General features: G+C 42.8%; 2 protein-coding genes across 4 annotated transcripts in view; both read left to right on the top strand.

The window, feature by feature from the left end:
- PRKACB (protein kinase cAMP-activated catalytic subunit beta) overlaps positions 1 to 4,538 on the top strand; it is a 60,600-nt gene extending 56,062 nt beyond the window's left edge. For all 3 annotated transcript variants that reach the window (XM_069981481.1, XM_069981480.1, XM_069981482.1), the window contains exon 10: positions 1,401 to 4,538. In XM_069981481.1, the coding sequence (XP_069837582.1) occupies positions 1,401 to 1,526 (126 nt within the window). In that variant the 3' untranslated portion in view covers positions 1,527 to 4,538. The remainder of the gene's footprint in view (positions 1 to 1,400) is intronic.
- A 10,542-nt stretch (positions 4,539 to 15,080) lies between these two features.
- DNASE2B (deoxyribonuclease 2 beta) overlaps positions 15,081 to 24,296 on the top strand; it is a 45,239-nt gene continuing 36,023 nt past the window's right edge. Inside the window, exons 1-4 of the mRNA XM_069981477.1 lie at positions 15,081 to 15,329; positions 19,687 to 19,771; positions 20,997 to 21,108; positions 22,383 to 22,522. Of these exons, the coding sequence (XP_069837578.1) occupies positions 15,320 to 15,329; positions 19,687 to 19,771; positions 20,997 to 21,108; positions 22,383 to 22,522 (347 nt within the window). The 5' untranslated portion in view covers positions 15,081 to 15,319. The remainder of the gene's footprint in view (positions 15,330 to 19,686; positions 19,772 to 20,996; positions 21,109 to 22,382; positions 22,523 to 24,296) is intronic.

The following is a 24,296-nucleotide window of genomic DNA, read 5'->3' as shown; positions in this document are numbered from 1 at the left end:
AGGCCAATTTCACCTCCATCCGGCTGAGGCCTGTTTTATGGGTCGAATAAATATTCATGAGTGCAGCCCATGAGCCCACTGGGAACCAGAACCTCGAATCATCAGGCTTCATGAATATTAATCAACAAGAAGTGAAGAATCTATAAAGAAGTCAAGCCTAGATAGGAAATCTACCTTCTGTGTATGCAGCTTCAGACTAACTTGTAACCATGGTTACAGACCACAAGCATGCCTACAGAACCCTATAAATTATTATTGTTTATTTATATATATATATATATATATATAATATATATATATATATATATATATATATATATATATATATATATAATATTATTTTTACTTGGTAGTTTAACAAGAAAATTGTAGGGTCTGACAACAGATTTGCGTGTAGTCTGTAACCATGGAGACATATAGGGGGAGATTTATCAAACATGGTATAAAGTGAAACTGGCTCAGTTGCCCCTAGCAACCAATCAGATTCCACTTTTTCATTCCACACAGACGCTTTGAAAAATTTAAGGTGGAATCTGGTTGCTAGGGGCAACTGAGCAAGCTTCACTTTACACCATGTTTGATAAATCTCCCCATAGAGTGCACTGGAACTGTATACACAACAATGGGAGATTTTTAATCAAGGCTGTTTGCAAAGTTGCTTCTTATACATCATGGATGGTGAAAATTGTACATCTACAGCCTGTGGCTGTCCAGGAATGCTGGGAGTTTTAGTCCACTGTTATACCATAGGTGGTTTTAGTTTTATTAAATAACATGGGTTATGTTATGAGATCTTTTCCATGCATGCTACCTATAGAGGTACATTTGATGTACATGGATTTGCACCGTCTTCTCTTGTCTCCTTCTAAATATGTTTATAAGGCTAAGCTAAGGGGTACTCTGGCCATTTTAATTTTTTCTTTCATATGAACTGGTGTCAGAAAGTTATACAGAATTGTTATTCACTTCTATTTAAAAATCTCCAGCCTTCCATTACTTATCAGCTGCTGTATATCCTGCAGGTATTGGTGTATTCTCTCCAGTATCACACAGGGCTCTCTGCTGCCACCTCTGTCCATGTCAGGAACTGTCCAGAGCAGGAGAGGTTTTCTATGGGGATTTGCTACTGCTCTGGACAGTTCCTGACATGGACAGAGGTGGCAGCAGAGAGCACTGTGTCAGACTGGAATAAATATACCACTTCCTGCAGGACATACAGCAGCTGATAAATACTGGAATACTGGACACTTTTAGATAGAAGTAATTTTACAAATCTATATAACTTACTGACACTAGTTGATTTGAAAGAATATATATATATATCTGCAGCAATTCCACAGCATTGTGACTTTCATGTCTTCCTACGTCTCAGTACTGATCCTGTCCCGTTCATCCCACAGGTGGAAGCTCCGTTCATACCAAAGTGCAGAGGGCCAGGAGACACCAGCAACTTCGACGACTACGAGGAAGAGGACATCCGCGTGTCTCTCACCGAGAAATGTGCAAAAGAATTTGCTGACTTTTAGGATGATGCGTGTTAGGACGACAATGCCATCAGGGCTCACCTTGGGATCTTTGCACTCTGTTTTCAGATGGGGTGGAGCTGAAACCATCTTACTTCAAGAGTTACCTAGTTCCTTCATTCCGCAAAGCTGACTGAAGTCTAGAGCGCCATCTTCCATGCGTGCAGTTTGCACCAAACCCTCGTACCCCGGCACAGCAGAGCCGTCTGTGCCGAAACGCAGAATACTAGACCACTGATTTTGTTTTGTTTTTTTTCTTCTTCTTGTTCTGCGTCTTGTATGTTTTTCCCTTCCACCACCTCACCACCGTTTTTAAGTAGTATTTTACCCGATTACACTCCCTTTTACTTTGGAAATGTGTTATGTGTGTGACTGCTATGGGAGATGTTGCACTTAGTAACGTATAGAATGCAGAACTCGTTGCCTCCAGTCTGTGCCACTGTAAAGAGAAAAAAAAATTACTTTTTTTTGTTTTTTTGTTTTATTTATTTTTTTCTTTTCTACCTCCTCTTCGCAGGTAAAGAAAGACATTTCATTGTAAGAAATAATACCTTGTAGGGCCATACATCTACCGATATCTTTATTAAGGCTCCATGAGACTGACCATCACTAGGTAGTATCCAAATTGAAGTGCAACATTTTGATTGGCTAGACCCCCCCTCTCCCCGCCCCCGTGCCTTGGTTTTTTCTATACCGCCCTCCTATCTACACTTTGTTATTATTATAATTTTTTTCTAATTATATTGGCAGAATATTCTTGTTACCCGACCAGGCAGTATAGCATTGGCGCATCTCCAGGGTGGGGGTGAGTGTTTCAACCACGTCACTTAATGTTCACCTCGCGTTTTAACAAATACCGCTCCACCTGCTCGCTCGCTGTCTCTTACAAATTCCAGTCAGTATTTTTTTTTTTTTTTTAACGAACGTAATAAATAAAATGTGACGACACAATTACTTCCTTTTTTTTTTTTTTTTTTTTTAAACATACACCCTTCTCAAGGAAACCACGAACGACTGACGATCATGCAAAAAAAAAAGTGTTGAATATTCCGGCTTTATGATAATCACCGTCGATCCTCCCCCTCCCCCGTATATAGAAGTTGCTGCCACATTTTATTTTGGTATACTATATTAGTAAATTGAGGGTAAAGTGCTGTCAGCAACAGTCAGTACTTAGGTTCCCCCAGGAAGAGGCATATATGCTAGAAGCTGCCATAGTATGTTACCATTTATTTTATATACTTTTTTTTTTTTTGTTAATAGTTTTGACCTGTTTCTTGTAAAACAGACGTCCCATGTAATGAAACGCGTTGTTTTATGCCACGTCGGAATAGGCGGCTGTACAGGTAGTATTTGAGCCCAGTCATGTTATGTTAGGACTCACGCCGCCTTCTGTGTAATTTATATATATATATATATATATATATATATATATAATTTTTTGTTTTTCTCTCCTCCATCAAATGAAGTTTCCCCCCACGTCTCCCCCCCCACTTTATGGTTTATGCTTGTCCATTTAAATTTCTTGTTTGTACACGTCTACATATATATAAATATATATATATATCTCTCTCTATCTCTCAGTGACCTGTCTTAAAACAGCACACCGTTTCAAATAAACTAGTCTCATTTTCTGATCCATCTACATGCACAATGAGGATGATTTGTTTTTATTCCGGAGATGTATGTACGTATCTCCGTCTTATTGTATTCGTTTGAATGCTGGGAGATCTAGATCCACTGGCGTAACTTCCTTTTTTTTTTCTTTTTTTTTTATATATATATATATGTTTAATGCGGCGTCGGTCTGCAGCCTGGGAGGTTGTCTTGTCTAATCCCAGCGTGACCTAAGAACGTTAGGTAATACTGGGGCTTGTAGTCACATAATGGATGTGTAGAGGACAAGCAGGTCGCAGGCCGCCGCCGCCGCGTTTTAAAGTGTCGCTCTTGCCCACATATGTTGGAGGCAGGCAATTCGGTCATTGGGCTGATGTAGAAGATGGACCAGTAGGGTCATAATTGTCTCCAGTTGGTTGCCTCCACATTGCAGAGATACACTTTAAAGGGGTACTCCAGCGACAACAAAAAATTCTTTCACATCAACAGGTGTCATAAAGTTATATAGATTTGTAATTTAATTCTATTTAAAAATCCCAAGTCTTCCAGGACTTATCAGCTGCTGTCTACTTTGCAGGAAGTGGTGTATTCTTTCCAGTCTGACGAAGTGCTCTATGCTGACACCTCTGCCCATGGCAGGAGAGGTTTTCTATGTGAATTTCCTACTGCTCTGGACAGTTCCTGACATGGACAGAGGTGGCAGCAGAGAGCACTTTGTCAGACTGGAAAGAATGCACCTGCAGAGCAAAAAGCAGCTGATAAGTACTGGAAGACTTGAGATTTTTTTAATAGAAGTAAATTACAAATCTGTATAACTTTGTAACACCAGTTCAGTTGAAAGAAAAACATTTTGACCGGAGTACTCCTTTAAGGCGGGGATGGGGAAACTTCTGCCCTGTTGCAAAACTACAATTCCCATCATGCCTGGACAGCCAAAGGCTGTCCAAGCATGATGGGAATTGTAGTTTTGCGGCAGCTGGAGGACTAACGTTCCCCATCCCTGCTTTAAGGAGACCTTTTATTACCAACTCAGAGATGTACAAGTCGACACTGTGTATGTATGTCTTTAGGTCGGCGAGCGTTTTTTGCACAGAGTTGTAACGAGACGGCCGAGCAGAATCCGCAGTCTTTGTCCACTCTTTACTTACATTATGTGCAAGAAAAAAAAAAGTTTAAGATACTTTGCTGTAGCAAATTTTATGTAACAAAATATATATATACGTCACAATAAATTTAAACAAATTCTTTGTATGAAAAAAAAAATGTTAAAATCTTTTGTATTTCATTTAGACTGAGGACATGCTGTTGTATGCTGGTTGTATGCGATCAATTATACAGTAACTTTGTTGTCGTTTATGAACTTAAAAAAGATTTTAATAAATGCTGGAGATCACACGATTTCACTGGTCCGGTATCAGAGGATTTCCTGCTTTGGACACAGTCTCTTCATGTTGGAAAACTTTTTTGAGATAATCTTTGGGAAAAACTGGCAATATGTTTTTGCAGACTATATTTTCTGCAATAGTTTGTCATCAATCCACAAAAAACATCTGTTATGCACATCGTCTGTTTTTTGCGGGTCTGCAAAATTTATAAAGTGCTAGTTATTAAAGTTGAAGTAGTTAAAAATAAAGTATTAGCAGTCCCCACCCCTAAAAAGGTCATAAGATCGCTTGGCAGCCATTTTTCCTCTCCATAACTAGTTCACTGTGCTGCCAGAAGGAGCTAAATAAAACAAACCGCAATAAAACGAACTGCAATCTGCAAAGAACTGATCACCTTGACTTGTATTGGGTCCATGCCGCAATTGTGGCCCGCACTAGGACATGTCTTTTTTTTTTTTTTTTTGGGTGACATGGATCCACAAATATTGCGGACATGTGAATGAGGCCGGAGAAACCAATGAATTCTGTATTTGTCTGCAATTGTGGACAAGTTTTGTGGACGTTTGAATTTAGCGTTAAAGTGACTCTGTACCCACAATCTGACCCCCCCCAAACCACTTGTACCTTCGGATAGCTGCTTTTAATCCAAGATCTGTCCTGGGGTCCGTTCGGCAGGTGATGCAGTTATTGTCCTAAAAAAATACTTTTAAACTTGAAGCCCTGTGCCAAACGGGAGTATCTGTGCCCTAACTTTGCACCACCCCTCCGTCCCTACTCCCCACCCTCTTTACCATTAGGAAACGCCACTGAAAGCCCATGTGCCGGGCTTCCACAGGTGGAGAATTAGAGGCAATCTGCCTGGAGCATTCCTAATGATAAGGAGGGACGGAGGGGTGGTGCAAAGTTAGGGCACAGATACTCCCGTTTGACACAGGGCTGCGAGTTTAAAAGTATTTTTTTAGGACAATAATTGCATCACCTACCGAACGGACCCCAGGACAGATCTTGGATTAGAAGCAGCTATCCGAAGGTACAAGTGGGTTTTTTTTTTTGGGGGGGGGGGTGTGTGTGTCAGATCGTGGGTACAGAGAACTGAACTGCCGCGTCTTGGGTGCTGCATGTAGCCTGGGACCTCGGCTATTAGCGGGCACGGTCCGATAGCCGTGCCCGCTAATAAAGTAATCGGATGCAGCTGTCAAGGTTGAAAAATTGTAATAAAAAGCGATCAAAAAGATGCATATGCGCAATCAAGGTACCAATAGAAAGAACACATCATGGCGCAAAAACTGACACCTCACACAGACCCATAGACCAAAGGATAAAAGCGCTATAAGCATGGAAATAGAGCGATTTTAAGGAACATATATTTGTTAACAATGGTTTGAATTTTTTACAGGCCATCAGATACAATATAAGTTATACATGTTACATATCGTTGTAATCATAATGACTTGACGAACATATATAACAAGTCAGTTTACCCCAGGGCGAGAGGCGTAAAAATGAAAACACCCTAAATAAAAGAAATGCGTATTTTTTTTTTTTTTTCAATTTCACCACGCATTGAATTTTTTTCTGGTTTTGCAGTGTACTTTATGGGGAAAAAAAATCAGCCTGTCATTGCAAAGTACAATTAGTGGCGCAAAAAATAAGGGCTCATGTGGGTTTCTAGGTGAAAAAATGCAAATGCTATGGCCTTTTATGCACAAGGAGGAAAAAATGAAAATGCAAAAATTGAAATTGGCCCAGTCCTCTAAAGGTTAAAGATTTAGTCGTAATTTTTATTTTTTTTTTTTTTTGCAGAAAACAACAGTACCGGCGATTTTAAGAAACTTTGTAATTGGGTTTATTAGCTGAAAAATGCATTTTTATCATGATAAAGCAATTTGAATGTCTCCCCCTGTCTTTATTGTTCTCTATGGAGAGGGGAGAGGTGGAGGGAGATGAGGCACCAAAACAGGACAACAAAGAGTTAATTTACAGCTACATCACGGGCTATCTGCTCTGAAGTCAGCACTGACCTCTGAATACCGGCTTTCACACAGGTCCCGCTGTGTAATCCTTTGTTCTCTGCTGACGACTAATCTCCCTCCTCCCCTCTCCATAGGTTACACAGGGCCCGACTGCTGTAAAAGAGTCGAGATTTCCCGATAATGAGCTGTGAATGAGAGAGGGGGGACTTGGGGAAAGTCCTCTTGAATGCAGATATTGGCAGATTTGCCTAATAACCCCAATTACAAAGTTTCTTAAAATCGCCTGGACTATTGATTTCTGCAAAACAAAACAAAACAAAAAGATAGTGACACTTTAAGTGTTCAATGTGGGTTGCTAATGTAATAACGGATATGGCGTGTCCTCCAGGACATGAGACACTCATTGCAGTCAGCCTTCCAGCTGTTGCAAAACTACAGTTCCCATTATGCCTGAATATCTAAACCTTTTGCTGTCCTGGCATGATGGGAATTGTAGTTTCTCAACAGCTAGAGGGCCGAAGGTTCCCCATCTCTGTCTTAAAATGATGACTATTATAACCACCAAATTGAAGGCAAATGCCACTAGAGTTTCTGCATTGCTTAAATACACTAGATGCCAGAAACAGCGGCCTTTACCCTCAGGGTAGGTTCATACAATGTATCTTTTCCTCCTGAATTCTGTGTCCTTTTGTTTTTAATGGGAATATGTGCTTTAGTTTGTATTCAGACTGTTTGTTAGCACAAAAATGGTGGAGGGTGTTGGCCACTTGAAGTGTCACTGTTGTGTGTTTTGTTTTTTGCCGAAATCAATAGCACAAGCGATTTTAAGAAACTTTTGTAATTGGGTTTATTAGGCAAATATGTCATTATCTGCATTTAAAGAGACTTTTCCCAGCCCCCCCCCCCCCCTCCCCTCTCGACTCTTTCACATCTGGGCCCTGTGTAACCTATGGAGAGGGGAGGAGGGAGATTAGTCGGCAGCAGAGAACAAAGGATTACACAGTGGGACCTGTTTGAAAGGCTGTATTCAGAGGTCAGAGCTGACTTCAGAGAAGATAGCCCAGTGATGTATCTGTAAATTAACTCTTTGTTGTCCTGTTTTGGTGCCTCATCTCCCTCCACCCCTCCCCTCTCCATAGAGAATAATGAAGACAGGGGGGAGAGCTTCAAACTGCTTTTTCATGATAAAAATGCATTTTATGACTAATAAACCCAATTGCAAAGTTTCTTAAAATCACCTCTACTGTTGATTTTTGCAAAAAAAAAATTAAACGACAGGTACACTTTAAGGATTTGTATAGTCTGGAGGGAAAGGGGGGGGGGGGGGGAAATGACCAAAACCTTCATATGTTACAGAATAGAAAGGAGGATATAATAGGTTTATATATGTTAAAGGACTAAATGAGGTTGAGGAGGGAAGAAACACTAAAACAAGGGGAAACAATCTGCGGTTGGTTGGGGGAAAGATCAAGAGCAGTGGTTTAAATCTTTGCGTTACTGTACTGACACAAGATCAAAACTGTATCTGTGTTTCCACTTTAGTTAGATTCCACTTAGGGTCCTATTACACGGAGTGATTTTTAACGCTAAACTATCACAAACGAGATTGTTTATCGTTAGCCTGAAATCGTTCACCATATTACATGGAACGATTATCGTTCTAATTTTCGCAATAACGATCACATTTGAGCAATAATTGTTCCATGTAAACACAGCAAACGATCGGGCGACGAGTGAGAAATCGTTCGCTAATAATTCGCAGATCGCTGCGTGTAAACAGTATTTCAAAGATTCATCGCAATAACGATTTTTACGAATGTTCTAATGATTTTTCTAACGGTTTATTTGTCTAAACGCTGATCGTTATAAAAACCAAATTGTTGCTTCAAAATCGTTAAACGATCGATTGGGCGAATTATTGCGCCATGTAAACGCAGCATTAAAGTCCTACTCCGCAGGCTGACTGACTAGCGCTTGTTTGCTCCTCGTTCCCTGTTCGCTGCTATTACACACAGCGGTAGCGAGCGGGTGAGTTCGGGGGGGCTGCCCGGGTGATCGCTAGATCGTCCAGGCAGCCCATAGAGGATAGCAGCGATCTGCTGCCGCCTCTCCAAATCCACAGAGCGGCGTAAGCAGATCGTTTCTTTGTGAGTCGTGTGTTTTTCAACAAACAAACGACGTAACGACGTAAATAATGTCGGCTGATCGTTGCCTCCTATTCCACGGGACGATTAACGGCCGTTAATCTTTCCATGGAATAGGGCCTTTAGTTAAGATCATTACTGCGATCGTTATTGAGATTGTTACTATGATCGTTTGCTCCTTCTGATCCCAGCAAAACAATGGACAATGTGCAATTACACTGAACGATTAGTGAGCAAATGCGGAACGAATGTGGAATTACAGCGAACGATTAACCATAATTTAAGGTTCAGATCTAAATCAACGATCAATGACAAAGAAACGATTTTTCGATCGTTGCCTGCAATTACATAGAACGATTATCGTTTAAATTTGAACGATTTAACGATTTTTCGCGTGATAATCGTCCCGTGTAATAGGGCTCTTACACCTAGTACAGGGGGTAACGTGCCACACAGGGTATTACAGATAGCAGCAGATCTCACAATAACCAGACAGACGCCTTCCTTCTAGTTACCATCTGCTTAATATGGAGAGTAGGAGTGATGTTCTATACAGGGCGGTGAAGGTTTGGGCAGGTGCCAGCTCCATTGTGTTACGATAAGATGAGGGTGGAGAAAGGCAAACAGAGGAGCAGTCGCTGGTGACACTAGGTGCAGACGTATCCAATCAAGCCTAAAAACCAGCAGAGACCCTCCAGCTGAGTCTACTGTCCTGGTCACACCGGCTCCTTCTGGATTCCTCTGCTGTTTGTCAGAATAACATTGCACCCTGCTGCAGTTTATCCTATATAAAAGGCAGATAGTTGATTGACCTATTATATATCCTTATGGTGGATCCCAAAGGGTTGTAACAGATCACATCCAACATGAATGCTGTAAACACTGGCGTAAGTACCATAGAGGCAGACCACGCAGCTGCTTCGGGGCCCCCTGCCCCACCCCCACCCCCACCTAGAGATCCGCCGGCTGCAAAGGCCCCCTGCTCCACCCACGGACAGCTGCCCAAGCAAACCAAATTCTATAAAGTACTGTAGTTTTCTGGAGATTATTGATTCATTACCCAAAGTAGTAATCTGCTAAAATTTTCTAAATCTGAATGTTTCCTAAGAGGGAATTATTTATAAATTTCCGGTCTTACGGTACTTATCAGCTGCGGTATGTTCTGCAGGAAGTGGTGTATTCTTTCCAGTCCGACACAGTGCTCTCTGCTGCCACCTCTGTCCATGTCAAATTCCCATAGAAAACCTCTCCTGGTCTGGACAGATGCTGATATGGACAGAGGTGGCAGCAGAGAGCACTGTGTCAGACTGCATTGAGCACTTTCACTAGCAGCTGGCAGTGTTATCGCTTGGCTGGTTTCCCTGAGATCAGCGAAGTGTTTCTCTTATGGCTCTACTAGGCATTGCTCCCACCTGGCCAGAATCCTGCTCCACACTGATGAGGGGCAACACCCCAAAACAGCTGTATGTGGATGGATACCTGGCCTTGGTTTTTCCCTTGTCATTACATTGACTTATAGGGCCACTTAATATGGTGGTTTTGATGGTTTCCTTACAGGAGCCCCTCCTTGACTGCGTCCTTCCCGGAGGGATATCTGGCTAGTCCTGTGTTTCAAGACTCTTTGATGAGGCTCCACTAGCTCTTCTTTTGCATATTCATGTTTCCCAGGGGGCAATGCACCTAGGACTTTACTGCATTGCGAGCTTTCACTAGCAGCCGGCAGTGTTTTCGTTTGGCTGGTCTCCCTGGGATCTGTTTCTCTTAAGACTGGAAAGAATACACCACTTCCTGCAGGACATAAGTACTGGAAGACCTGAGATTTTTAAATAGTCATTTATAAATACGTATCTGCAACTTTTTTCAGAGTAAGGGTATGTGCACACTGAGCAATTCTCGAGGAATTGTAGCTGAAAGTTTTCAGGCAGAATTCAAGCAGAATTTAAGCCCCCCATTGACTTCTATAGGATTCCTCTAGCAGATCTACAGCAGAAAATTCTGCTCGGAAATTCTGCAGTGTGAACAACAGAGCAGAAAACCCATTGAACACAATGGGACTTTGCTCTGTACATATTTTACAGGAGGAATTTCAAGCTGAATCTCAAGCTGAATTTCAAGCTGAATTCCTCACCTTTTCCTCAGTGTGCACATACAGTAAATGGGTTCTTAAAGGGTCAGTTCACACTGAGGAATCGGTGCTGAATCCGCAAGGAAAGTGTTTCGCCCGAAATCACCTATAATGGAATTCCGCGCAAATGAATTTTTCATTTGATCAAATTCATTTATTTTTCCAATTCCGCACTGAATTTCCACACTTATTCCGCGATGAAAATTTTCAGAGCAGAAACTAACTGCTCATTTCATCTCAATGGGATTCTGCTAGCGCAATTCTTCTGGGGGTAAGCAGATCCGCCATGAAAAATTCAGCACGGAAATTCCGCTGTGTGAACTGCAGAGCGCAAATTTTATTGATCTCAATGAAGTTTGGCTCTACACTATATTTTCAGGCAGAATTTTTAGAGAGAATTCCTCAGTGTGAACTAGCCCTTAGGAAAATTTGCCTCTGATCAACTGATTGAAGGGTTCAGAGCACTAGTGGCTGTGCCTGGTATTGCAGCTCAGTCCCATTTACTTGACTTGTAATGGGGAAGCTTCGGCCTTTCAGCTGTTGCAAAACTACAATTCCCATCATGCCTGGAGAGCCAAAGCTTTAGCTTTGAATATGCAAAAGACGAGCCAGTGGAGCCTCATTCAAGAGTCTCTAAACACAGGACTAGCCAGATATCCCTCCGGAAAGAACCCAGCCACTAACCCAGTGTTATCGTTTGGCTGGTCTCCCTGAGATCAGCGATCTGTTTCTCTTATGGCTCTACCAGAATCCTGCTCCACACTGATGAGGGGCAACACCCCGAAACAGCTGTATGTGGATGGTTACCTGGCCTTGGTTTTTCCCTTGTCATTACATTGACTTACAGGAGCCACCCCTTGGCCTGGTACTTCCCGGAGGGATATCTGGCTAGTCCTGTGTTTTGAGACCACTTAATGAGGCTGCATAGACTCTTATTTTGCATATTCATGTTTTCCAGTGAGTAATGCACCTAGAATTTCACTGCATTGAGCGCTTTAACCGACAGTGTTATCGTTTGCCTGGTCTCCCTGAGATCAGTGATCTGTTTCTCTTAAAGGGGTTATCCAGCGCTACAAAAACATGGCCACTTTCCCCCCTACTGTTGTCTCCAGTTCAGGTGCAGTTTGCAATTAAGCTCCATTTACTTCAATGGAGTTTCAACGCCCCACCCAAACTGGAGACAAGAATAGGGGGAAAGTGGCCATGTTTTTGTAGCGCTGGATAACCCCTTTAATTGCAAACCGCACCTAACTTGGAGGCAACAGTAGGGGGAAAAGTGGCCATGTTTTTGTAGCGCTGGATAACCCCTTTAAAGCTTTAGCTGTCCAGGCATGATGGGAATTGTAGTTTTGCAACAGCTGGAGGGCAGAAGCTTCCTCATCCCCATTATAGCTGATTGGAAGCCTAGCTGATAGTTCAAAAAGATGGTCCACAGGGAAGCTGTCATCACAAGTGATCAGGGTGGTCCCTGGCGGTGTCTCTGTCCTATACCCAAACAGGGAGCGATCTATTAATCATGGCTGGTGGTTCGAGTGGGAGACCCCGAGCACCGTCCAACAAAGCGTCACAGCACCATTACTAAATGAAGAGCTATACAATATCAATACATATGGGGGGAGATTTATCAAACATGGTGGCTCAGTTGCCCCTAGCAACCAATCAGATTCCACCTTTCATTCCTCACAGACTCTTTGGAAAATAAAAGGTGGAATCTGATTGGTTGCTAGGGGCAACTGAGCCACCATGTTTGATAAATCTCCCCCATGATATACAGAAGATAGTAGACTCTAATCTTTATTTTTTTTTTTTGTGGAAGTAATTACAAGAAATAACAAATGTGAATCTGGCGTCACAGATGAGAGGAGCGGGCGGCTGTCAGGGTGTGTAAGTGACAGCTGATTTCTATGAATCCACCTCTGGGAGCGTTTAGTGTGGTCTGTGTGTTATCCCTACTGGTATCCAGGCAACAAGCCCTCATGTACAGTCACCGCTCCTCTCTGTATTCAGGAACTGAGGGAAGACAATTATTATTAGGGAGGATTAAATGGGTTATCCAGCACTACAAAAACATGGCCGTTTTTGCCCCTCTCTTGTCTCCAGTTCAGGTGCGGTTTGCAATTAAGCTCCATTTACTTCAATGGAACTGAGTTTGAAACCTCACCCAATCTGGAGACAAGAGAAGGGGAAAAGTGGCCATGTTTTTGTAGTGCTGGATAACCCCTTTAAATTACCCCAATCCTGATCATTGATGTCACCCGCTACATACAAGAGATCAAGTGAGGATCCTCTAAGGATGGGCAACCTTCGGCCCTCTAGCTGTCGCAAAACTACAATTCCCATCATGCCTGGACAGCCAAAGCTAAAGCTTTGGCTGTCCAGGCATGATGGGAATTGTAGTTTTGGGACAGCTAGGGGGCCGAAGGTTCCTTATCTCTGTTCTATGACAAGGTTCCTCATCCTGTAGACCTCCAGCCAGTGCAAAACTACAACTCCCACCATATCAACCATGGTGTAAAGTGAAAGCGGCTCAGTTGCCCCTAGCAACCAATCAGATTCCACCTTTCATTCCTCACAGACTCTTTGGAAAATGAAAGGTGGAATCTGATTGGTTACTAGGGGCAACTGAGCCAGTTTCACTTTACTCCATGTTGGATAAATTTCACTGCATTGAGCGCTTTAACCGGCAGTGTTATCGTTTGCCTGGTCTCCCTGAGATCAGTGATCTGTTTCTCTTAAAGGGGTTATCCAGCGCTATTTAGCTGGTTTTCTTTTGGGATTTGCTGCTGCTGGACAGTTCTTGACATGCATAGAGGTGGCGGCAGAGAGCACTGTGTCAGACTGGAAAGAATACACCACTTCCTGCAGGACATACAGCAGCTGATAAGTACTGGAAGACGAGATTTTTTTAATAGAAGTAAATTAAAAATCTCTGTCACTTTCTGGTACCAGTTGTTTGAAAGGAAAAGATTTTGCTGGAGTGCCCCTTCAAAGTGAATCTGTCCCCGATTTTAGAACGTAGACAAATGGTTTTATTCTCCGGTGATAAGTGTCACAGAGGTGTTCCGAGCTTCTGCAGTGCAGAGAACTAACTGCGGCAAGTGTGAAAATTGGAAACAGGGCTGGGCTTTCAGCTGAAATAGGGATGGGAGGGGGAGCGAGGAGACGTTACAGCTCTCAGCACTCCAGGAACTTGGGAACGCCTCCCTGACACTTGGAAGCACAGATGGGTATATGAAAGGTAGCAGGGTCAGCCAGGGGTATGTGACCTGTGTGCACCTCTTCCTTAAAGGGGTCATACCACAAAGCGCATTCATCACCTATATGCCCGGACCCCCATGATGATGGAAAAGGGGGATCCCACGTTGGGCATACATGCTGTCACTGGTGTGGGGTTAAAGGGGTACTCCTATCTTCTATCTTCCTATCTTATAAAGTCATTACTAGGATGTGGGGTCTGCTCTCACTGTCTGTGAGAATGAAGGGGATGCAGTGCGGCCCCCACTACCTGGCTGTGACACTACAACTCCCAGCATCTTCTGACAGTCATGGGACAATTCATCCATCTGCAACACCAAATATAGCTCTACAGCTGCTGTGGAACTACAACTCTCAGCATGTTCTGACAATTCTCAGTCTACTCTAACAGCTATGATGATTAAAAAAACTACAACTCCCAGCATGTCCTTACAGTGATCAGTAACCTGCCGGTGACACTACATCTCCCAGCATCATAGTGATCAGTAACCTGGTGGTGACACTACATCTCCCAGCATGCCCAGCAGCATAGTGATCAGTAACCTGGCGGTGACACTACATCTCCCAGCATGCCCGGCAGCATAGTGATCAGTAACCTGGAGGTGACACTACATCTCCCAGCATGCCCTTACAGTGATCAGTAACCTGGCGGTGACACTACATCTCCCAGCATGCCCAGCAGCATAGTGATCAGTAACCTGGCGGTGACACTACATCTCCCAGCATGCCCAGCAGCATAGTGATCAGTAACCTGGCGGTGACACTACATCTCCCAGCATGCCCTTACAGTGATCAGTAACCTGGCGGTGACACTACATCTCCCAGCATGCCCTTACAGTGATCAGTAACCTGGCGGTGACACTACATCTCCCAGCATGCCCGGCAGCATAGTGATCAGTAACCTGGCGGTGACACTACATCTCCCAGCATGCCCGGCAGCATAGTGATCAGTAACCTGGCGGTGACACTACATCTCCCAGCATGCCAGAAGTGGTAGTAGCAGCCACAGGTTGCAGATCGCTGCTTCTCCCCTATCTTCTCTCTGTAGCCATCGGTGTCACGTGACCCCCGGGCCGTCAGGCAGTTGCTGTGCCCGGGATCTCCCCGCAGCCGCCGCCGCTGTCTCCCGGGTCACAGGTGAAGCCGCCGCCACCACACACATTCCTGCAGAATCCACGGCAGAGAAAACTACAGCTCCCAGCATGCTCTCCGCCCGCCGGCGCCCTCTGATTGGTCGGATCGCAGCTTCTATTTGGACTGTGCATGTGAGGGAGGAAGCCGAGGCTGACATGCAGCTATGAAGAGGGGTGAGTGGCAGCTATTGGGGGGCAGAGTCCTGTCAGGAGGGTCTGCTGTCTCTGCTGTCTCACTGCCGGGGTCTCTGTCCTCTCTGGGGTCTCTGCCTGGCCCGCTGCAGGCTGCTTCTGCTTGGATACACTGTATTGTTGACTGTCTCTTATAAATTGCATGTATCCCCCACTATGTCTGTGTATCTAATCTCTCTCATCCTCCTACAGACATAGCAGGGACCACCTATGGGCTCAGTGTCCCCTCAGGGACCCCCATATATACCTATATACACAGAGAAATACTGCAACCAGGTGCTAGATACTGCACAACAGCCTAAAAAACTACAACTCCCAGCATGCCCGGCAGCTGTCACTCTCCTTTGTGTTTATTATCTGTTTTCAAATGTATCAAAATTTTCAGTAAATATTGAAACTTTATCTTCATATCTGACAAATCAGTTAGACGCCAGTCACATGACGCTCCAAGGCTCCGCCTCCTCCAATGTAAGGATTATATTACGTGAGGCAGATATTCTGACGTATACCGCGGCGCACCCATAGACCGACATCATGTGAAAGGTGTTTACGTTTCCTGAGGGTGGATCCGAAGCAGATTTAATCCTGCAAATTCGCAGCTAAATCCGCTGCGGATCCGCCCATGTAAATTTACCCTTAATGTGTATATATATATATTTTTAAATGGTTTCTTTTATTATCCCCCCAAAAAAATAGCTTATAGCCCTATTTCACGGAACGATTATCGTTCATAGACTCGCTCCAACGACCGCTCGTTAACGAGCACTTAACGATTTTTTTAAGCGAACGATAACACATAATACGTGTGGGAACGTGAACGATATATGTAGTATAACGATATTTTTGCGGTCGTTACATCGTTACATGGTCGTTTAAAACGTGGGGAAATGTAGGTAGACATTTCAAGAACGACTGAAAGATTTTTTTATTCAACGAAAAGATTAGCGAATTATTGTTGAAAGACCAACGATTTTTTTTCGAAATGTTGAAAAAAAATAGTGAACGACTCAACGACGATTTCGCTGTTGTAGTTCGCTCGTTTAAAGCTATTTCACGGAACAAATATCGTTAACGAGCGGTCGTTTGAACGATTTTATGAACAATAATCGTACGAAAAAGTTCAGTGGAATAGGGCCCTTAAGGTCCTATTAGACAAAGCGATTTTTTAATAATTGCACAGAGCGATAGTCGTGATGGTGCGCTTACACGGTACGATTATCATTCAAATTTTCGCGATAATCGGCTCGTGTAAACAGAGCGAACTATCGAGCGCCGGGTGAGAAATCGTTCATTTTGACCTTTCAACATGTTCTCAAACCATCGTCGGTCGTTCGCTGAAAATTCGCAGATCGCTTCGTATAAACTGTCTTTCACCGATTCACCCTATGTGTGAGATAGGCTCAAACAATCTTAAAACGATCGCAATAACGACTTTTCCAAACGATGGATCATTGCGTCTAAACGCTTATCGTTATAAAAAAAAAACAACACACATTGTTACTTTAAAATCGTTAATCATTCGATTGGGCGAATTATCGCTCTATGTAAACGCAGCATTAGGGTTCTATTAGACAAATCGATTTTTAATAATTAGCAATTAACGATAAACGCTGGCAGATGAGATTGTTTATTGTTAACCTGAAATCGTTCATCATATTACAAAGAGCGGTAGTCGTGACGGTGCGTTTACATGGAACGAATATCGTTCGAATTTTCGTGATAACGATCGCATTTGAGAGATAATCGGCTCATGTAAACACAGCGAACAATCAAGCGACGAGCGAGAAATCATTCATTGCGATCTTTCAACATGTTCTCAAACCGTTGTTGGTCGTTCGCTGAAAATTCGCAGATCGCTTCGTCTAAAGTCTTTCACAGATTCACCCTAATGTGTAAGAGGCTTAAGCGATCTTAAAAACGATCGCAATAACGATTTTTTCAACGATTTTCCCCTTTTTCACTTCGATCTAAATGCTGATTGTTATAAAAAAATCAAATTGTTGCTTTAAAATCGATAAACGATCAATTGGGCGAATTATCGCTCTGTGTAAACGGACCATTAGTTCCTATCATTAGATCTGATCCCAGCAAACGAAGGATCAATGTGGAATTACGCTGAGCGATAAGTGAACGAAGGTGGAACTCCTGCGAACGATTTACGACGACTTTTGGGTCAGATCTAAATGATCAACGACACAGAAACGATTTTTCGATTGTTGCCTGCAGTTACACAGGAAGATTATCACTTAAAGGGAACCATTTAAAAACAGATACTTTAAACGGACTGCAAAAACGCAGTGTGAATGCGGCCTTTTTAGTTTACCGTCTTTTTTTTTTTTTTTTTTTTTAATTGCCAAAAAATAAAAAAAATAAAAATTTTTAGGCACCATTTCAGTTCTGCAATGAAACCCCTCAGATACGCACAATCCTCTTCCTCACCTGCTTCCTTAGGGCCGTATTCCACCGGACGATTATCGTTCAGATTATCGTTAAATCGTTCGAATCTAAACAATAATTCTTCGGTTGAAATGCCGTTAACGATTAACGACCGAACTAGAAATCGTTGATCGCTTTATAAGACCTGGACCTATTTTTATCGTTGCTCGTTCGCAAATCGTTTGCTTTGACTAAGACGTCGTTCGTCGTTCGCAATAGATACGAACGAAATAGCGAAGAAAAAACGATCGCAAATACGATCATAAGTAACGATTATCGTTCCATGGAAATGAGTGAACGTTGCAATAGCGGTCGTTTGAGATCGTTAATTGTTAACGATTATGCGAACGATAATCGTCCGGTGGAATAGGGCCCTTATCCAGGGCGGAGTCGATAGATGCGGATGGCCATGATGGAGCAGAACTGCGACCCGTCACCGGACCACCACGTTTTTATAAATACAGCATTACTCAAAGTATCCCGCAAAACAGGAAATTTTCTATAAAGAGTTAAAGGGGTATTCCGGATTTTTTTCCGGATTCATTAGCATATCAAATTTTGTGCCAAATCAGGGCATTATGACATTATCCTGTAATATGAACACCAGGCTAATGCTGCCATAGTTACTGTAGGGTTGGGGGCCCAGGCTTGGTGAACAGCCCGGCCTCCCTGGCCCTTACCGATCCTGAGAACATGGTATGGAGCTTTCAGCGCACCCACCGCTCCATTTATTCTCTATGTTCTCCGCTCATTGAGGGGCACTTGCCTCCCCGTTCTCTGGATCAGTGCAGTCTGGATGGTTGGATCCCTACGATCAGCTTGTTATCACCAGCTCTTTGCAGAGGGGATAACATGCCCAGATGAGAAAAACACTTTAAAGGGGAAGTCCTGTAAAATCTTTAAAATCAACTTATGCCAGAGATTTGTCATTTACTTCTATTAAAAAATCTCCAGTCTTCCAGTACTTATCAGCTGCTGTATGTTCTGCAGGAAGTGGTGTATTCTCTCCAGTCCGACACAGTGCTCTCTGCTGCCACCTCTGTCCATGTCAGGAACTGTCCAGAGCAGCAGCAAATCCCCATAGAAAACCTCTCCTGCTCTGGACAGCTCCTGACATGGACTGTATCCAATTCAGATGATCTCTTTTCTTCTGCAGTTTTCATTGTTTCATCCCCACCTTCTTTTAGCCATAACTTATTAGTTTTTCCTCTAATGTAAATATATGAGCGCTTTGTTATTGTTGTTTTTTGTGTGAGACGTTTTGGTATCTAAAATGTATTGAAAACCTGGTTACTTTATATGGATGGGGAATGGGTAGTGATAAGGTTTTAGGTTTAGGTTTTTCGGCGTTCGTTGTGCGGTATACATCTTTTATTCTGGTTGCCCCCTTTTTTTTCTTTTTTTTTTTTTTTTCATTTTTTAATTATGTGACCTTCCTTTTTGTGATTGTTGTTGGGTCCCCGTGGTCTAAACCCCATGATCAGTTAGTGATGTCCTAACCTGTGGACAGGGGATAACCAGCTCACTGTCTATGGGACTTCTGAACATTGCCCAAGTCTAGTGTGTACAATTGACCTCTATAGGCTCCCAGTGGTCTAACCTCCCAATTATCAGGACATAACTCTCAATTTTAGGATCAGCCAAGTTTTCCTGTTAAAAAACAAACAAACATTCCTGCCCATGTGTTGGGGTTTCTCTGCTGGCACCAGTGTTTATGGGACATTTTGATGATGGAGGTCTCACTCCCAGCACAATTTATAGGAGTATTTTGTCTCCTGTAGTTCGTCCTTCCCACAGATACCAGTATGTATGATGGCACCATCTACACCAGCAGCTGATCTCGGCCATAGATCTCTGAGGATCTACTGATCATAGTAATCTTTGAATCTATTTTCCTGCACAGTTACAGAAACCAAAGAAATCGCCAGCCTTTCCCAGGACACGGAGAGTATGGAGAGCAAAGAGAACGGCTCCTCGGACTCTAAAAGGTAAATTCCCATTGGCAGATCAGATCCCTACCTGTCCTGTCCAGATAAATGGTGTCTGCAGGGTCTGGCAGCTCTTTATCTCTGGCCCTGGTAATAGTCTCCCACAACATTGACCAGCAGTGGTACCAGTCATTTGTTAACCCCTTTTAATGTGACCTGATTGGCCCTTAATTGGACCCTGATTGGACCATCAGCAGCCCCCACGGCCACTGTCCTCGCTGCTCATAATTTTGAGCCAATTACTGGCTGCAGCGGTGACCAAGCACCAGAGTAGCTGCAGTACTGGGGCTTGTTCACATGAAGCATATCTGTTGGTTCAAAATATTTGTAAAAACCTTCATGGTTGTGCTAGAGTAGTAATGACAATGTGATATAAGTGCCCTTACTGGTGTTATTGTTCCCCAGAGAGCCCTTTCCATGGGGAACAGCTGTTTCTCCTCTTCATTTCAGGAGCCAGGACCAGAGCTGGGCTGTTCGCCAGTAGTACACACACAGGAACTTCTTCCCCTACTTATCTGGCCAATCACAGCACAGCACTATATATTCCTCTTTGCTATGTCTTAACATAGTGCTGAAGACAATCTTCTGGACTGAGCAGGCTGCACTATGCTGCGTTAATGATTTACACAGTACACAATACTACATGTGGAAGGAGATGGGGTTACTGATGCACTGGCTTTTCAAAGTGCTTTGTGATGGAAACAAACAGCAAAGGGCTTCGACTGAGCACTACTGGTACTCATTCAGCTGGCAGGCTATCTGGGACTCTGCTCCTGCACCGAGCACATGGTAATAGCTCCACTTCCTGTACTTTGTCCAGATCAAGCTGTTACTATAGACAGAAATCTCCTGATAACAGACAGTGGACAGCAAGTTGCAGAAGAGGCGGAACCTAGTGATCAAGAGCTGTTTTTTTTTTTGTTTGTTTTTTCTTGAGGGGGGGGGGGGGGTAAGGAGTCATTCATTGGTACAACAATAAATAAAAAAAATATAAAAATAATAAAAAAATATATATATATATTTATATTATATTTTTCTGGACACCGGCTAATTCAGAATAAGGTAAAAAAAAAAAAAAGGTGAAATGAAAATAACGTCAGAACTATGAAACAAGCCGGAAACACACAGACAGTGCTTGTTGGACTCTCTATTCTTTCCATAATTGTACATTATTGTTCAGTATTGTTTCTAGAAGGATCTTATGTTCTCATCTCATGTTTTCCAGCTCCATAGAAAACGGAAGACCACCGGATCCTGCCCACTGGGCCATCGATGATGTCGTGAATTACTTTAAGGCAGCCGGATTTGAAGAACAAGCGACTGCATTTAAGGATCAGGTACCATTTCTGCCAAGTCTGAAAAGTTCTCTTTTACCTGTGATTTTGTAATTGTACGTAAAAAAAGCAAAGTTTGTACCCCTGGTATCGTCTCTATAACACTAAATGCATTATAAAAAAGGGGCAACGCAGTCCCTCTGCTGCCACCAATGACTGTGTTAGGAACTTCATTTCTGCCCAATCCCTAGTGCCGACACAGTTACATATCGGTATCACTGCTATATGCAGATACTGAGCCTCCCCTGATGTCTCTATATTACTAGAATAGACATTACACTGGGGGGAGCTGTCTGTGTCTGGAGCGCTGTAGCCTCCCCTGATGTCTATATAATGAATGTTACCATTACAATAGACATTACACTGGGGGGAGCTGTCTGTGTCACTAGTGCTGCAGCCTCCCCTGATGCCTATATAATACATGTTACCATTAGAATAGACATTACACTGGGGGGAGCTGTCTGTGTCACTAGTGCTGCAGCCTCCCCTGATGCCTATATAATACATGTTACCATTAGAATAGACATTACACTGAGGGGAGCTGTCTATGTCACTAGTGCTGCAGCCTCCCCTGATGCCTATATAATACATGTTACCATTAGAATAGACATTACACTGGGGGGAGCTGTCTGTGTCACTAGTGCTGCAGCCTCCCCTGATGCCTATATAATACACATAACCATTACAATAGACATTACACTAGGGGAGTGACTCGAGCTAGAACAGGCTTGAGCTTATTTCAACAGCATTTAGAATAATGTAATAATGTAATGTATGGACCTTAGGATCTTGTAATCTGAAGATGTTTAAAGACTACTATGGGAGAGTGTTTTGGGCATGCTCAGCGACCTGAGCAGAGATCCCTGAAGAGGGGAGCTTTGACCATTACTGTGAATGGTGGCTCCTGTTTTATCTACATACAGGTGTCTTCCTTCATTGTAATCCTGCCTGTGATAGTGTGAGACTGATGAAACATTATTTTGCAGAACAGAAAGTTTCAGTTTATTGTGATTTATTCTTAAATAGATAAAAAATAGGTAAAAATACATTTAACATAAAACCACTGGACTTCTGATGAGTAATTTTTCTTTGTAATAATGCTATCCAACCACTAGATGGCGCAGTCATTCCATATCTGACAATGGACACACACTATAGGAATCTCTATAGCAAACAACATTGACCGGTAAAGGTCAATCAGACGATTCCTTTATATTTTTGCGCTCTGTATTGTTGCGTCTTCCAGCTGAATAGACGTCTTTCTTCCTTCTCATCAGGAAATCGATGGTAAATCTCTCCTGCTCATGACCAGGAACGACGTGCTGACAGGACTTTCTCTAAAACTGGGCCCAGCCCTGAAAATCTACGAGTATCACGTGAAGCCGCTGCAGACGCAGCACCTGAAGACCGGCTCCCCGTAAGACGCGCGGTGATATGTGGCTATGATGTGGCTGCAAGCTTGAAGCCTAATGTGAACTGTCCATGAGGATGCATGACTGGGGGGATAGAAGGGGGGGGGCACCTTATTTGGGTCCAATGGAAACTTTCTTTATTTTTTATAATAACTTAGTATGTGACCCTGCATGTGATTTGTACAGGACTCCTCCTCCCCCTCTTCCCGCACCAGGTCACATGACGTCGGATTGGGATTACTATGAGTGATGAGATTAACCTTTTTATTTTTATCCTGATGTATCCTATGGGCAGATGTGGAGAAAACAGCGCCCCCCCATTGCTCAGATTGAGTAATATGTAAAAAAAAATATTAGATATGTGGAGAATGAAATGTAGGTATAGGAATATTTAATATGTATGGATGGCGGCCACCCTGACGTCTATATACAGGGTGTTACCCATAGCTAATACAAGTGCCTATTGCTCTCAGTGTCACCAGTTGAGTAACATTGACCCCAGTTACCAGGTATAGACTGAATATTGAGCCAGGTTTGATTTCCCTTTAATTCCTTAATGTGCAATAGTATAGTAGAAATAATCGTATAGTCTGTTATCGACTTGCCGTGCCTGCAGGTGATGTCTAAAATTTAAAGTGTAACTCCAGTCAGCATAATGATTTATAGGGGACAGTATTATAAAGGTGCTGCTAAATGTATTGGTTACTTGGTTTCCATGTCTAGAATGAGTGGGGAGAGAAGAGCGTGACCTAATGCTTCTCCCTCTGCTCTCTGTATCTGCAGCCACAACAGTCCCATAGACTTACATTGGGATTCTGTCTGGGTCACATGGCACAGGGCTGGAAGAGAATGCGCTTCTCCTTGAAGCTATAGATTTATATATATCTAAGAACGTTCTATGACAATCGTGTGATATACAGGATACCTACAGTATCCAGTCCTGTGTATTATTCCCTGGAGGCACTTTATAAAGTCCAACTATCCCGGGAAGATGCAGAATAGCAATTCCCTAATGTAATAGTATCTGAAAAGTAAGAAGTGTATGGTGTTAGGAAAGCTCCCCTATGACTAGAAGGAGTCATTTTGATATCATTATGTAATCTTTATACTAGCTCTAAGGTGGAGTGCCCCTTTAAAAAGGCATTGTTGAAAAAAAAATGTGTAAAGAAATCAACAGGGGTTGTGATTGCAAGCAATTTTGCAATATACTCTATTGTTTTTTATGTTTAGCAAAGAACCCTGGGGGTGCTCGCATTGTATGATCAGCTCTCCTGAGCATTGTTTCCTGGTAAGCTGTAGAGCTGATAGTATAAATTGGCAGAAGTTAATCATATAATTAGTATACATTGTGATCACAACCCTTGTTGAGTTCTTTAAAAAATAAAATAAAATTGTAACTGGTACACTTTAAAAGATCCTTGAACGTGCATTACACGTCCGATTTATTTTTTTAGGAAGACGGAATCAGCTTGAACTATAACAATCTTGGTGTATATGGAAATACTATGAAGATTCTTGGAATATTGGTTTGTAATAGAGATGTTATATTAAGTGCCCTAAGACCATGGTGCCATATAGTGGCCTGATTCAAGGCTGTCTCTATATACTATACTCTAAAGGCTATTATGTATATATTATATACCCTAAGGCAGTGGCTTCAAGCTCACATCCCTCCAGCTGTTGCAAAACTACAATTCCCATCATGCCCGGACAGCCAAAGAGGGGAATTGTAGTTTTGCAACAGCTGAAGGTCTGCAAGTTTGACCCCTGTACTCTACA

This window comes from Dendropsophus ebraccatus, chromosome 8 (assembly GCF_027789765.1).
Source record: "Dendropsophus ebraccatus isolate aDenEbr1 chromosome 8, aDenEbr1.pat, whole genome shotgun sequence".
NCBI lineage: Eukaryota > Metazoa > Chordata > Amphibia > Anura > Hylidae > Dendropsophus > Dendropsophus ebraccatus.
Note: the sequence above shows the minus strand (reverse complement) of the source record. Positions and strands in the feature narration are given on the sequence as shown.